The 13977-nt window shown below is 43.3% G+C and overlaps 2 protein-coding genes across 2 annotated transcripts; one reads left to right on the forward strand and one right to left on the reverse strand.

The window, feature by feature from the left end:
- The first annotated feature begins 601 nt into the window (after positions 1 to 601).
- Positions 602 to 5640, forward strand: LOC146987814 (caveolin-3-like). Its single transcript, XM_085777941.1, has 3 exons — positions 602 to 607; positions 1210 to 1413; positions 5299 to 5640. Exons 1-3 carry the CDS (start codon positions 602 to 604, stop codon positions 5638 to 5640), a joined length of 552 nt encoding a protein of 183 aa, XP_085634067.1.
- oxtrb (oxytocin receptor b) lies at positions 5551 to 13266 on the reverse strand. The gene is made up of 2 exons (XM_085777194.1): positions 12245 to 13266; positions 5551 to 7270 (listed from the first exon to the last, which is right to left on the reverse strand). Exons 1-2 carry the CDS (start codon positions 13167 to 13169, stop codon positions 7008 to 7010), a joined length of 1188 nt encoding a protein of 395 aa, XP_085633320.1. The 5' UTR covers positions 13170 to 13266; the 3' UTR covers positions 5551 to 7007.
- Between the last annotated feature and the right edge of the window lie 711 nt (positions 13267 to 13977).

Genomic DNA, 13977 nt, shown 5'->3' on the forward strand with positions numbered 1-13977 from the left:
ATTCAAGTTTGTAACCACATAACCAGTGACTAAGCATTAGTATCTTAATAGCTCCTCCCTTCCCGTGGACCCCTCCCTTCCCATGGACCAGTCTGCCACCCAGTCCTCCCATCCTCCCAATTTTTTTACTAATATTGTAGTGGGTTTATGACTCTGGGTGATTTTTAGGATTCCAAATATTAATTGCTTTTAGGCAAACTGAATGTTGTACAATCTCATAATATTTATGTTTTACATTTTCTTAAATTTGTAGTTTGACTAAATTTTGATAGCAAAAAACCTCCAACTAGATGATTGAATTTTAACTGTAGAAGTTCCTGATTCAAAGTACATAAAATATATGAAATATTTAGTTTTGTAGTAAAATTATATTGGATGTGTTTTCTGGGGTGATATGGCACAAAAGACAGAGAATAGAGATTTTAGATCAAGAAAACATTATTTTGTTAAATGAAATGAAGGGCCAGTGGGAGGCAGAGAGTTTAATAATAGAGCACCCCGCAACATGATGAAGAAACACCTCAGTGTCTCTTTCAACTCATTACTGAGAATGAAACAGATATTGAAACCATTGTCTATTACATTATGTGTGAGTGCATGCATGAAGGTAAGCACAACGCTGATTTGTACTTGTATACAATACAATTTTCTTCACAAATCTATACATTGATTTTCAAGATTTAAAACAAACATTGTGGCCAAGCTGTGTATTTCATAACTTGTATTTTATATAGTTTTATACAGGCAACACTTGAGTGCTGTTTTTTTCTGCAATCTTGCATGGAACTGCTCATAATGAAATATCATGTTGGCTTATGAGTATAGCCTTCCTTCATATGCAAGGGAAAGATTAAAATGTCTTTTCAAATGGGACACTGACTATTTATTGTTCCGTATGGCTTTTCCTTAGGGCAGTGTGAAATGCAACAGGAGGCTGCTTCCTCTTTATGAAATGCTAAGTGGCAGTGTGAGTTGTCACATTTGCAGAAAAGAGTGATCAACACTGGTGTTTGTGGTCTTGTGTATGTGCCTGTGTGAGTTTGTGTGTGTGTGTGAGTGCGTGTGCGGTGGTATGTCAGTCTGTATTTCTGACAGTTTGAGGTAGTCATCAGTGACGGCTGCCCGCTGGGATTTCAGAGTTGGACTAAGAGTGGGTGAGGTTTCCGTTTATTGTCTGCCACTCTCTGATCTGTGAGCCTCTGACTGCAGCCACAGCACAGCACAGCCGGCCTCTCCTCCAGCCTCTCCTTGCCCTCTGCAAAGCTTCAGCCTCAGCTGCTCCATCAGTCTAAGTCTAGAGACAGGATCATGACTAGCGTCAGCCAGCAGGAGTTGATTACCGGGGACAGCCTGTTCCGGGAGATCGACTTCATCAACAGGGACCCCAAGGGAATCAACGTGGACACGGTCAAGGTGCAAACCATCCTCTTTTGTCTATCACAGAAAGTCAGTATGTGGACACATAATGAAAGACAGCAGTATCATGATGTGGGAGCTTTTACTGCAAATAGCTGAAGCAGTGGTTCCAACATACTGCAACAATCATGCCTTTACTATGATTCAATGTTTTTGGTTTGGTTAGGTACTTTGGTTTATGGATGTAATTAGTTTTCTGTTACTTATGTAATAGTCCATGAGCCAAGACCCCAAAATTGGCCTCCCGCAATCGAACGGGTGGGCAATTTCTAGTTTGTTTTTTTGACTTGGTAGACATCTCTAGTGAGCAGTTTGGCATGATAACCATTGCAAAAAGGTAGCTTAGTGGTGGTTATCATGTGTTGAATAGGTGGACCGGTAGAGTGGAAACTTGAAAACTGTGTATAGTGCTTGTTCGGTATTATGCTGTTTGTTGACCACTCAGTGCCTAAATCACTTCAAGGATGTTTTTCCCTTTTATCAAGACCCTACTGTAATAATAACAGACTCACCTCAGGAATATGTGAATGAAAATGTGATAAAAATTAGAACATACACATGAAATAGCCAAAGTTTTTAGAGTGTTTTACTTTTCATGCAATAACAAGAACAAACAAATATTTTTTTACACAATTAAAATCAACTAAAGAGCTTGCTCCTTCTGTCACAAATAATGTGGAGCATACTGCCAGTACAGTATTTCAAGTGTCCCTCTGTCAATGACCTACGCCTGGCCAACAGCCTGAACGAGTTCTACTACCACTTTGAAAGACAATGGGACAGACCTGATATCCCCCACACCTCCAACCACCAGCTATCGATCAGCAACAGCTCCTCCACACCTCGATCACCTACACAGCTCCACACCCCAGAGCCACCCTCCCCCACACCTCTCACACCACTTCATCACTCCATCATAGAAATCAAATCAAATCAAAGAAGGAGAGGTGAAGAGACTGTTTAAACGGCTGAACCCGTGCAAAGCTGCAGGCCCAAACTCTAGCCGTTTTCCTACTAACATCAGCGGGTCGACGCAGGTTTTTTAAATGCGGGTCGACCCGCTAACAATCGGCATTTGGCTCCTTTCCCATTGACCAAAATGAGCCGGGTCTGTCCGTCTAACCCCCGCATAAACTAGTCGCCCCGCTTTCATTCGCAGTGCGAGAAACAACACGTGTCATGCCCCAGCCGCCCGCCATGGAGGACAGCGAGTATGCCGTGGCCACAACATGTCAGTTAAACAGACTGTCGCTTCTTTTTTTTCAATCTTTTTTGGTCAGTGTTCTTTGATCTTCAAATCCCAGGGTTAGGGCTACTTAAGTCGGAGAAATGGGAGGTCGGACTAATGGACGCAAAAATAAAGAAATGTATGGTCGGAGAAATGGGTAGTCAGACAGACGTCCCGGGTTGACGCGGGTCGGTGCGTTTTAAACGGGTTTTTGGCCAGTGGGAAAGGGGTATAAGTCTCCCCCTCCACCCTGAAGCACTGAGCCAATCAGCTGTCTCCGGTGTTCACCACACATTTTTAACACCCTCACTGGAGAACTGTCATGTGCCAGCTTGCTTCAAGGCCTCAGCCATTGTTCCAGTTCCAAAAAAGACAAGGATCACAGGCCCTTAATGACTACAGACCCGTTGCTCTGACTTCTGTGGTCATGAAGACTTTTGAGTGCCTCGTCTTGACCCACCGTAAGGACATTACAGTTCACCTACAGAGCCAAACAGATCTGTAGATGATGCTGTAAAAACATGGCCCTCCACTAGCACCTGGACTCCCCAGGATCCTACGCCAGGGTACAGTTTGTGGACTTCAGCTCTGCCTTCAATACGATCATCCCAGCTCTGCTCTGTGACAAGCTCTGCAGCTTAATGTGCCTGACTCCATGTGCAGGTGGATTACGGACTTCCTGACTGACAGACGGTAGTTCGTGAGGCTGGGAAGCATGACTCTGACACCCGGACCATCAGCACTGGATCCCCCAAGGTTGCGTCCTTTCTCCTCTGCTGTTCTCCCTGTACACCAACAGCTGCACATCTGGACACCAGTCTGTCAAGCTCCTGAAATTTGCTGACACCACCCTCATCGGCCTCATCTCTGATGGGGACGAGTCGGCCTACAGGAGCGAGACGGACCCTCTGGTGTCATGGTGCAGCATGAACAACCTGGAGCTGAACGCTCTGAAGACAGTGGAGATGATAGTGGACTTCATAAAGGACCCACCTGCCCTCCCCCCTGTCATCCTCTTGTGACTCTACAGCGACCCTGGTTGAGTCCTTCTGCTTCCTGGGCACCACCATCTCCCAGGAGCTCCAATGGGAGCAGAACATCAGCTCCCTCACCAAGAAGCCTCAGCAGAGGATAGGCTATACTTCCTGCTGCAGCTGAAGAAGTTTCACCTCCCTGTGAAGATGCTGGTGAACTTCTACACTGCCACCACTGAATCCATCCTCACATCCTCCATGTCAGTCTGGTGTGCTGCAGCTACAGCCAGAGAACAAGGCCAAACTGCAGCGTGTCATTCACTCTGCCCAGAGGGTGATCGGCTGCAGCCTCCCATCTCTTCAAGAGCTGTACATCTCCAGGACCCGGAGACCAGAGCCAGAATATAGCTGCTGACCCCTCTCACCCTGGACACAAACTCTTCCAGCCCCTCCCCTCTGGCAAAAGGCTCCGGTCCATCCGGACCAGGACCTCACGCCACAAGAACAGTTTCTTCCTCTCTGCAGTCAGCCTAATGAACAATGCCCCAGTTCCCCCTAAATAACCCTAAACCTATGGATGTAATATGCTATAATGTTAATGTCATCTTTACTCACTACATCTTAGCCTTCTTAACCTTGGATGTATATATAAACCATTAAAAATGTTACCTGTATAATGTGATTTCACAAAAGTCCTCTGCTACTTCCTGCTAACAGCAGTATTAAAGCCGATTTTCCCCCTCGCTCCCTCATGCACCCAGTGGAATTAGCGCCAACTAGTGGTGCAAACAAATATTATCTGCAGGGCCTTTCTGCAACTGCAAAGGTGCTCTAAATCATCAGTAGTGGCACACAAATTATGAAATGTGCAACATCGGAGAATGGCCATAATTGGTGTATATGGCATTTTTATGGTCAAAATAGTGAATGCATGATAAATATTGTTAAGCTACTCTTGTGCGAAGGTTATCATACCAATTAATAATCTGGACATATATAGGAATAATAAAATAGCAACAAGAATTTGCCCACCCTTTCGATTGCGATTGGTGGTCTGGCTCATGGACTATAACACATAACACAAGTTATGTGTCATATGATAGTTAGGAAAGCTGGCTCTGTGATTGGAGCCAGGTTGGACACACTGGGGGAGGAGAGATACACACTGTAGATGGTAGAGGACACTCATTGATCAATCAATTATTTCTTATCTTATCTTATCTTATCTTATCGGTATCATAAGATAAGATGGTAACACTTTAACATAAGTACACACTATCAAGCATTACTTAAGCATTAATAAATACTCAACTCTTCATTTATAATGCATGACTACCCATTAGTATGTAGTATTGTATATAATACAGTTAGTGCTTATCAATGATGAGTAAACATTTTTAACTGGTTATTAACTACATACTAATGAGTATTCATGTGTTACGAATGTTACCATCTTATCTTATCTTATTACTTCTGTCCATAACAGTGAAAAAATACACATACCATATTAATTAATTAATAACACTAATATTAATGTCTGTTTCCAGCTTGCAGGAGTCAGTTTTCATCATGATATGAATACCATCAGTGTTTACAGTAGGCTATATGTGCGCTGTGGGGAGAGAATCTGACCCCTTGAGCTTTGATCACTAAACAAAAGATTCTGTGTGTCTGCTTTAGGTGAACTTTGATGATGTCATCGCGGAGCCTGCAGGCAGTCACAGCCTGAGGTGCGTGTGGGAAGGCAGCAACATGGCTTTCATCGGGTCCAAGTACTGTTGTTATCGCTGCCTGACGGCCATCTTTGCCATCCCTCTGTCACTGATCTGGGGTTTCCATTTCGCCTGTCTGTCGTTCTGCCACATCTGGGCCGTGGTGCCGTGCATTAAGAGCTGCCTGATCAAGACCCACTGTCTGAGTCAGCTGTACTTCAACGTCGTACACACCTTCATTAGTCCGTGCTTTGAGGCCATAGGGAAGATGTACAGTGGGGTCAAAGTTGTTCTACGCAAAGAGACATGAGCGCTTTATTCCAGCTTGAAGTTTTCACTGATGTTTGAATCTCGTCTAACAATGAATTTTACTCTTTTTCTAATTCTGTGCACAAGCCAGCCAAACTTTAAATAAATAATGTTTTAACTGAAATGTTTTTTTTATTCTGTACTGCATGACAGACCTCTTAAATCATCTGTATGACTGAAACTGTATGACATGTGAATGAGAGTCTCCCACCTTAACAACACTATCTTTGACAACTTGCCAGGTTTTGTCAAGTAATATACAGTAGTATGTTGAGTATTGCCTCAGATCCTAAAACCATGGACACTGATCATCAGTGTGAATAATCACATGTTGCCACAAGAGGGAACCATTATTTTAGTTCTACAGCCCAACCAGGTTTAAAGTGCCTGAAATCTGAAGTCCATTTGCACCAGTCACCCAAAATCTAAAACAAAACAGAGATGGAGTCGATACAAAATGATGATGTGCAGACACGTACAGTATGAGGAGCAGTGGAAAGTATTTACAAAGGGAATTTCATGTTACATCAAAAAGGACAAACACTGTTTGATCTATAATACAAGAAAGTCTGCTGGAAACACTGAAACCAGTCTCCTTGATGTAAAATGCATCCTTGTGGATTCTGCTTTGTTGATGAATTAGTTGTTTTTTTGAGATATTTTACATTAGGCCGAACTTCAAGAGCGGGAATTAACTCCTGGAACCTTGATGTTGTTCATGCATATCAACATTTCCGATTCAGCCACTCACACGTTGGAATAACAGGACCACAAAATGCTTGTACACAAAGTGATCCCGCTTTTAAGGGTAAACAGTCATTACGGCTACTGAATAACAGCATCTTCAAATGCAGCTGAGAGTTTTAGAACGTCCTTGTACAACACTGATGTAGCTGCTGTGATAATAATAATTTGCCTTTGAAGGTCAAGCCGTCGGAAACAGACTTTGAGATTCAGGACTTAAGGACAGGAGTATGCAAACAACTTTCCAAATGCTCCCAGTTGTTTATAGAGAAAAGCAGAACAGAAGAAAAAATAGTTTATATGCAGGACTGTGGTCCAGGAGGAAAGTGATGTTTTGGGAACCGATGCCAAATGTGACTGGTGTAGAAGTCTCACTTCACATCGCGTCTCTGACACAATGACATTTTGTCCTGCTCTCGTTATCACTGGCTGCAGTGTGCGTTGTCTGTAAAACAGTTTTACTGTTTATTGTCTGGTTCCCTTTGAAACATTTGAAAACAAACATGTTGAAACGGCCTCCGTGGAGCCGCGCTGCAGATATTCAAATGGCTGGGAGTGGGAACTTTGCGTGACTGCCAGATGACTGGACTGCAGGAAGCTTTTGGATGTCTTTCAGCTGGCTTCTCAGGGTCCAGGGCCTCCTGTGCTGGACGTGTGCGTGAGGCTTCGCTGGCTGCTGGTGTCCTTGATGACGTAAGTGGAGGAGCTGCTCTTGTGCCTGCACTGTTGATCGCAGCCGCAGGTCGGGTCCGTCAGGTACTGTCTGCAGCAGCAGAAGAAGCACTGCGTCAGGTCGTGGAACAGGTGACCGGCAAAGAACATGTAGATCCAGGGGTTGCAGCAGCTGTTGAGGCTGGCCAGCAACATGGCAATGATGAAGGCCATGTCTGTGGAGAGAGACAGAGAAGGCCAGTGCTAAATAAAGAAAACTACAGCAGTGTTGGCTGGGAACATTTTTTGGAAGTGTTCCATGCTGAAAATATTTAATTTCCTTGCAGGTGAATCTGAATAAAGTAGAATATGATGGAGGTCATGATAGTGGAGCTACTGAACCAGACTAAGACCGTTTAAAGGGACAACGAGGAGTTTTGGAAAGCGAAGTGTTTTCACACAATGAGCCTCCGCACGCACAGTGAAATTCTTGGACCGGCGCAAGACGGACATCTTGCCAAGAATGTTTTCATTCATCAAGTATGAAAGTCAGAGGTTCGAAGACGATCAGATACCGTCGTAGTTCCGACCATAAACGGTGATTCGGCGGCGTTATTATCATGACCCGCCAGGCAGCATCCGCACAACTTAAAGTAAGGAAACGCTGGTCGGCTCGCCCAGCATTTCCACCACTAATTATAATAACAAAATAACGATAGAGACAAAACTATATATTTATTGAAAATGGAGCCATTAACAAGTGTGGGTAGCGTAGATTCATCCACATTAATCTGAGACGTTTTTATAACTAAATACAAACTACTCGTTGTCCCTTTAAAGGCTCAGGAAACCTTTGGAGGTGTTTGGAGTTAATCAGCAGCATATTGACTTTTACATGATATTCTCATTTATTGAGATGCAGCAGTATGTATATGTTGTAGGCTTTCCCTCTACATTGTATCTTCATCATCTCATAAGTGTTGGTTACTTTCAGTAGAACCCCTCAGTGAACCACACCATCACACTGACAGTGACCTTCATTATGATTCATTTGGGCTCCGATGGAAACAGTCCCAATACACAGTTGACTCCTGTTTGAGTATTGTTGACAGAAAAAAAACAATTTTGAACCATTTTTAAGGATTCAAAACAATGATTAAATATATACTGTATTTATCCTTATAGAATACAGCCAGTCTTATAGTCTTATCCTTTTAAAGAAGAGAATCAGTCACCTGCAGAAAGGGTGCACCATGTCTGTGGATCTCTAAAAATGCATGCTGGGAGCCGCTCCAACCCCCTGCTGCTCAGAATAGACTAAGCAGTCTAGAAGAGGAGACTCCATGCTTTTGTGAGTGTGTGAGTGTGTCTCTTTCAGACAACACTTGTAAGTGCTGTTGAGCAGCCCAGCTCTGTAGGGACGGGGATGTTGGTGACGCTTTGGTTCAGACTGAATAAATATTGGATGGTTTACCGTGAGCCTTTGTTAAGACATTACATGACTTCTTCTGTTTACTTTGGTGGAATCCAGACATTTCCCATTAACACCACCATCACAATGACTCAAAAACTACTGGATGAGCTGCTGTGAATTCTGTGCTGTGAGTCATTCCTCATAAATGCACAATAACACTGATCCTCCAACTTTTCACTTAATCAACACCATCATTGGGTGAAAATTTCAGCATTAGCCAGACTCAGCAGTGTTGTGTTTATACATTGGTGAAGCAATAAGATGGGTATTTATGGTCATTGTAACTATTTAACAAAAAAAAAAAAAACACCCACATGGTCACTTGTGTTAATAAATCTATCTGTGTTAAATTAAAGATTAATACAGAGAAGAATAGTGCAGGACTAAAGTAACAGGAAGTTAGGAAGTGTGCATGTCTTACAATGCGTCTGATTGGCTGGCACCCACTTGGTGTGTTGGATGGAGCGATCCAACCGTATGGTGGCCCTGAGACTTCAGACTCAGTTTAGTCTGTGCCAGCCAATCAGATGCATGGTGTGACATTCCCACTAACTTCCTGTTGGTTTAGTCCTGAAGAAGATCTGTAAATACTGAAACACTGACCCCCCACTCTCATTAAATCCTGGGGAGCATTTACCAGTGTGCAAAGACTTTTTTTTTTTTTTTTTTAAATGAAAGATCACTCACATAGAAGTTCACACCAAGTGGCATGAAACTCCTCCCTGGGCGGGGTTGGCTTTCTACTTTTACATCAGTATGAGGCAGCTGCACTTACATTACACCCCATTTGTAGAGAATTATATGAGCTGACATGCTGAAGTGTTTCAGACAAGCCTAGGAACATTTAGAATTCTATAAAGAAAATATATGGAAGTTTGACTGACACCAAACTAATAGGATTTTAAGTTGCTTGACACAACTATAATAAATGGCCTCCATTAGAAGATGCTGCCTTGGGGGGGGGGCACCTTATTTTCTCATTAATTCTGTTGATTAAATTTCCAATTGTTGCAGCCTCAGAGCACACTGAAGAAGCACGACATTTCAACAGTGGAAAGTGGAAGGCGTCCAAGTTTTTTTTTTTTTTTTTCCTTAAACCTAATGGAGTGAGAGAGATTTAAAGCATGTTGTCTTCTTCCCTCCTCCAGTCAGAATGCTGTTCTGTTCATGGTGCTCTGACTCCCTATAGTTCTTTGCTTTATTCTCTGAGGTGTCAGACAAACGGCCCGTCAAAGTTATGAGAGTTGTGGAACAGATAAGTCAAGCGGCCCGTCTAGATCGCTTGGTGCAGGGAGTCTGGTCCACTGCACTCGCAATGTGAAATACCACAATGTAACAACGTTCAAGCCTCTTCTTTCTGACCCCGCTACACTTGACTTTGACTCACAGTGCACACACCACTTCCTTTGTGCTGCCAGAAATGAAAGAAAAACATTAAGCTTGGCTCCTTCTCTATAACATCATGATATACAGCACTGTTCTTTGGAGGTTGAAGTTGGAAAAATAGGGAAAGACGGCGATGTTGACAATCAGGAGGAGGGCTTTGATAATAGCGCCATCAATCATTTTGCAGAGAGCACGCACTGTTGAAGATAATTCTGAAGCTAAAAGGTTAAACAAACATGATGTGAGTGCACAAGGTTCCTGCACGGTTCAGATTCTGCTTCACTGTCAGTGGATCCTCCACAGGTTGGACAATGTGATGATATTAATGAAGTTCCAACTCTGTGGCATTAATCAAAGACAGTGCAATAAGTCCAGAGCATAGATTCAGCAAAATCTGAATTATCTTTACTTTTGCGCCGAGTTCTTTTTTTCTATGTAAAGTTTGCTTTGAAACCTAGGGGTCGTTACCACGGATTGCATCCATAACAGCTCATTTATATTCATTGTACCAGTTCATCCTCCCTGCAACTGCTCCAAATACCAAAAAATATAGAGAGATATTTCAAATTGATTGTATCTGTTCTTCTTCCCTCTCTTTTCTTCTTTCTTTCCCCCTTGCACATAGGCAAACCATATAAAACAAAGATCTGATGTCCCTGTTCTCAGTTGATAGAACTCCTCCCACCATTTAACAGACCAAACAAATAAAAGCCTGTTGTGGTATCTGAAAATAGATAATGAAATGTTAACGTTGCAGTGACACATTGTTTTTAAAGGACAGCAAAGTTTAGACTGAAAATACAGTAGTGATGGAGTCCATCCATCTAAACCAGATTGCCCCCAGATTGGTGCATGGCATTCTTGCCTTTAATGTGTTTATTTTCCTCATGTTGTGCAAAACTGCTCAGAAGAGGCCTAAAACAGGAAGACGATTAACTGGGCTCAGACCAGACTATTTAGGATAGGTCTATATACACTGTTAACCCGGATAACACCACTTTTAAAGCTTATGGAGCATATCTGCCATGCTGCTCTTGTCCCCTTTAATGTCTAGAGATACGAGGGATAAATCTGAACAAACTATGCAGTTAAATGGAAATTACATAAACCATCACTGGGAGCAGAGAGAGAGAGAAGCTCTTTGATGTCCCGGTACAATTGCTCTCCCAGTGGCTCCGAGGCCTTTTTTTCTGAACTGATAACCACTGTAAATGACACTCCCATTCATCTGTGTTCACTCTGGGGGGAAGTCTGGAGTTAAACACCATTGTGTTGTCTTGGAAGTAAAGTGGATTGCTTATGCATTCCCAGACATATTGTATGGTGGGAGAATGCCCTTTGTGTGTATAAGACCCCTTAGTGTTACTGAAGAACTGTTTTTGTGTTATGTCAGGGAACACAACACTGTCAATCTTGATGTGATGCTGTGCTGACTGTGACTCAGAGCAGAGTCTTTTATTTTAACCCTTGTCCTTCAATTTTCATCCTCTTGGGACCCTCATGTCCACAAATGGACCATCAGAAGAACTGCTATAAAATCATCACATATCAATATTCTTTTTCTGCTCTTTTTTTTTTGCACTTAAAGGGTTAGAATTCCAGACATTATTGAATGTTTGGTCGTTTTTAGCAGAGCTGAAGTGGCTTAAGACACATTACCCACCTTGCCTTGTGTGAATGCACATGAATGACCATAGTGGTGGTCGGAGGGGCCGTTTGGCGCACATTGGCAGCCGCGCTTCCGTCAGTCTGCCCCAGGCTACCTACGTGTGCATGTGTACGAATGAATGATGGTTACTGTACGCGCTTTGGTTATCGGGTAACAATAGAAAAGCGCTATATAGATGTAATCCATTATATGATGATTTTATAGCAGTTCTTTTGTGTGTCCATTTTTGGCCAATGGGTGCATGATTAAAATCTTGACACCACATAAAAAATAGTAACACAATGAAATCAATGTTGGTGCTCATTTTTTACCTATCCAAGACTACTATTCCACTATTCATTTTAGGTAAAAAATCTCATATTTTGTGTGTGTGTGTGTGTGTGTGTGTGTGTGTGTGTGTGTGTGTTACCAGTGTATAAATGACCTGTAAGAGTAACATTTGATTTCAAAAATGTGTTAAAAATTCATTCACTCGTAAACTTTCTTGCAGAAACCCATATCTTAAGCTGTAGCCAAAATGATCAGCAAATCAAAAAAGAAAAATGCAAAAAAGGTAAAAAAAAAAAAGAAGAAAAAAAAAGGACAGAGGGACCCCTGAGGTTTTTTTTTTTTTTTTTTGAATGTTTATGCTTCAAAATTGCACCAGTAAAGAAATAAAAGCACTCTTGAGAGTGTCTTTACCTTCCCTTGGTGCAGCTGGATCCCACGCAGACCACATCTGGACAAAGAAGAAGGGAGTCCAGCACACAATGTAGGCAAGAACCACCACAAATGTCATTTTCACTGTGCGGATCTTTGCTTTAGAGATGAGCCGCACGCTGCTCACGCGAGAGAGCGGGTGAGCAGCTTTGGAGGCCCTGGGAGTGAGAGCCAGGAAGTGGTCCCTCCTGGTTTTTAAGTTGAAATTCTGCCATATTTTAAAACATATCAAACCGTAGCAGATGCTTAGAATTGTCACTGGGAAAATGTAAATGCTGAGACTCATCCATGTGATGTATGCTTTGGCGCCCCAAGGCTGCACAAAGTCCCCCCAGCAGTCATAAACACCGTTCCCGACCTCCCGTAGAGAGAATATATAGGCTTGAGGAGTGCTGAATACCAGGCTGAGCACCCACGAGGCGATCACGCAGAAACGATCCTTCCTCTTGTGCACGGAGCGCAGAGGCCGGCAGATGGCTAAGCACCTGTCCACGGACATCAGGACCAGCATGTAGGTGGAGGCGAACATCCCCACGACCTGGAGGTATTTGACCAGCCTGCACAGCAGATCCGACCCGTAGAAGCGGAAGGTGATGTCCCAGATGAGTTGCGGCAAGACCTGGAAAACCGCGACGACCAGGTCCGCGATGCTCAGGTGCTTCATGAAGTAATACATCCGAGACTGGCTGTGCTTGGTGGTGTGGATCGCCCACAGGACGCACAGGTTCCCGGTCAGAGCGAGCAGCAGCACCAGGACCAGGACGGTGACTTCCACTTTGGCCACTTCTTCATTACGCTTCAGAGGATTCAACGTGGTGTTCCCGACGTGGCTTTGGTTTCCAAGACTCGAGTTGCTCCATGAAACGTTTTGCGCACAGCTGTCCTGCTCGCGTAAAAGCGCCTCCATCGTGCGTAAAAGCGCCACTTTTGGCGCAGCCAGCGGTCACATCACAGACCCAGAAGGAGGACCGCTCTGTGGCTCTGCTCCAGTTCCAGTTCAGATTCTGCAGAAAAACAAAATGTCTTCACTTTATCTTTATCTTATTGTCTAGAAACACATCTGTGTCATTTGAACTGGCTTTTCTTAAAACTTTATTTAACAAACATAACCGCATAAGCATATCAACTAAGGGATCTTGTCCAAACGAAGCTTACCTTTAAATCGAGCCTTTGCTTTGCGTTGTTACTGTGGGACCTCAAGGCACCGCAGTCCTCATCACTGCGTTCAATTTGATGTGTGCTTTGCTGGAGCTCTGTATCCTACCAATGTCAGTAACCCCCTCCCCTCATCTTATTTTCCTCTGAAGGAAATTGTTGCGTATGAGCAGACTCTTTCTTTCTCTCTCTCTTTCTCTCCCTGTCCCTGTGGGTCTACACTGACTTGAGGTTTTTGACTTGGAGGGGTGCACTGGGCTTTAAAAAAAAAAATCAAATGTTCTTTAATAGCAAGATGTTATCTAGTATTGAGCAGTTCTGAGTCAATGCTTTCAGCAGTTCAATTATCTGAAAACCACTTGCTTGAACCAATAAAGAGAAAACTCTGCTCTGTTCTAGCCTCACTTCTCAGCTGAAGCCACCAAATATGGGAAAAAGATGTGGAGCTGGAAGAGCTCTGGTTCTATATAATTACCACTGAGACCGAGACGGTGGGCTGATACTTAATGTTCAGGCTCTAGAGGAGGTGGCTGCAGGTGAAGTAAAATAAAACAACAACA

This window comes from Trachurus japonicus, chromosome 5 (genome assembly GCF_045865225.1).
Source record: "Trachurus japonicus isolate A0001 chromosome 5, Traja_1.0".
Lineage (NCBI taxonomy): Eukaryota > Metazoa > Chordata > Actinopteri > Carangiformes > Carangidae > Trachurus > Trachurus japonicus.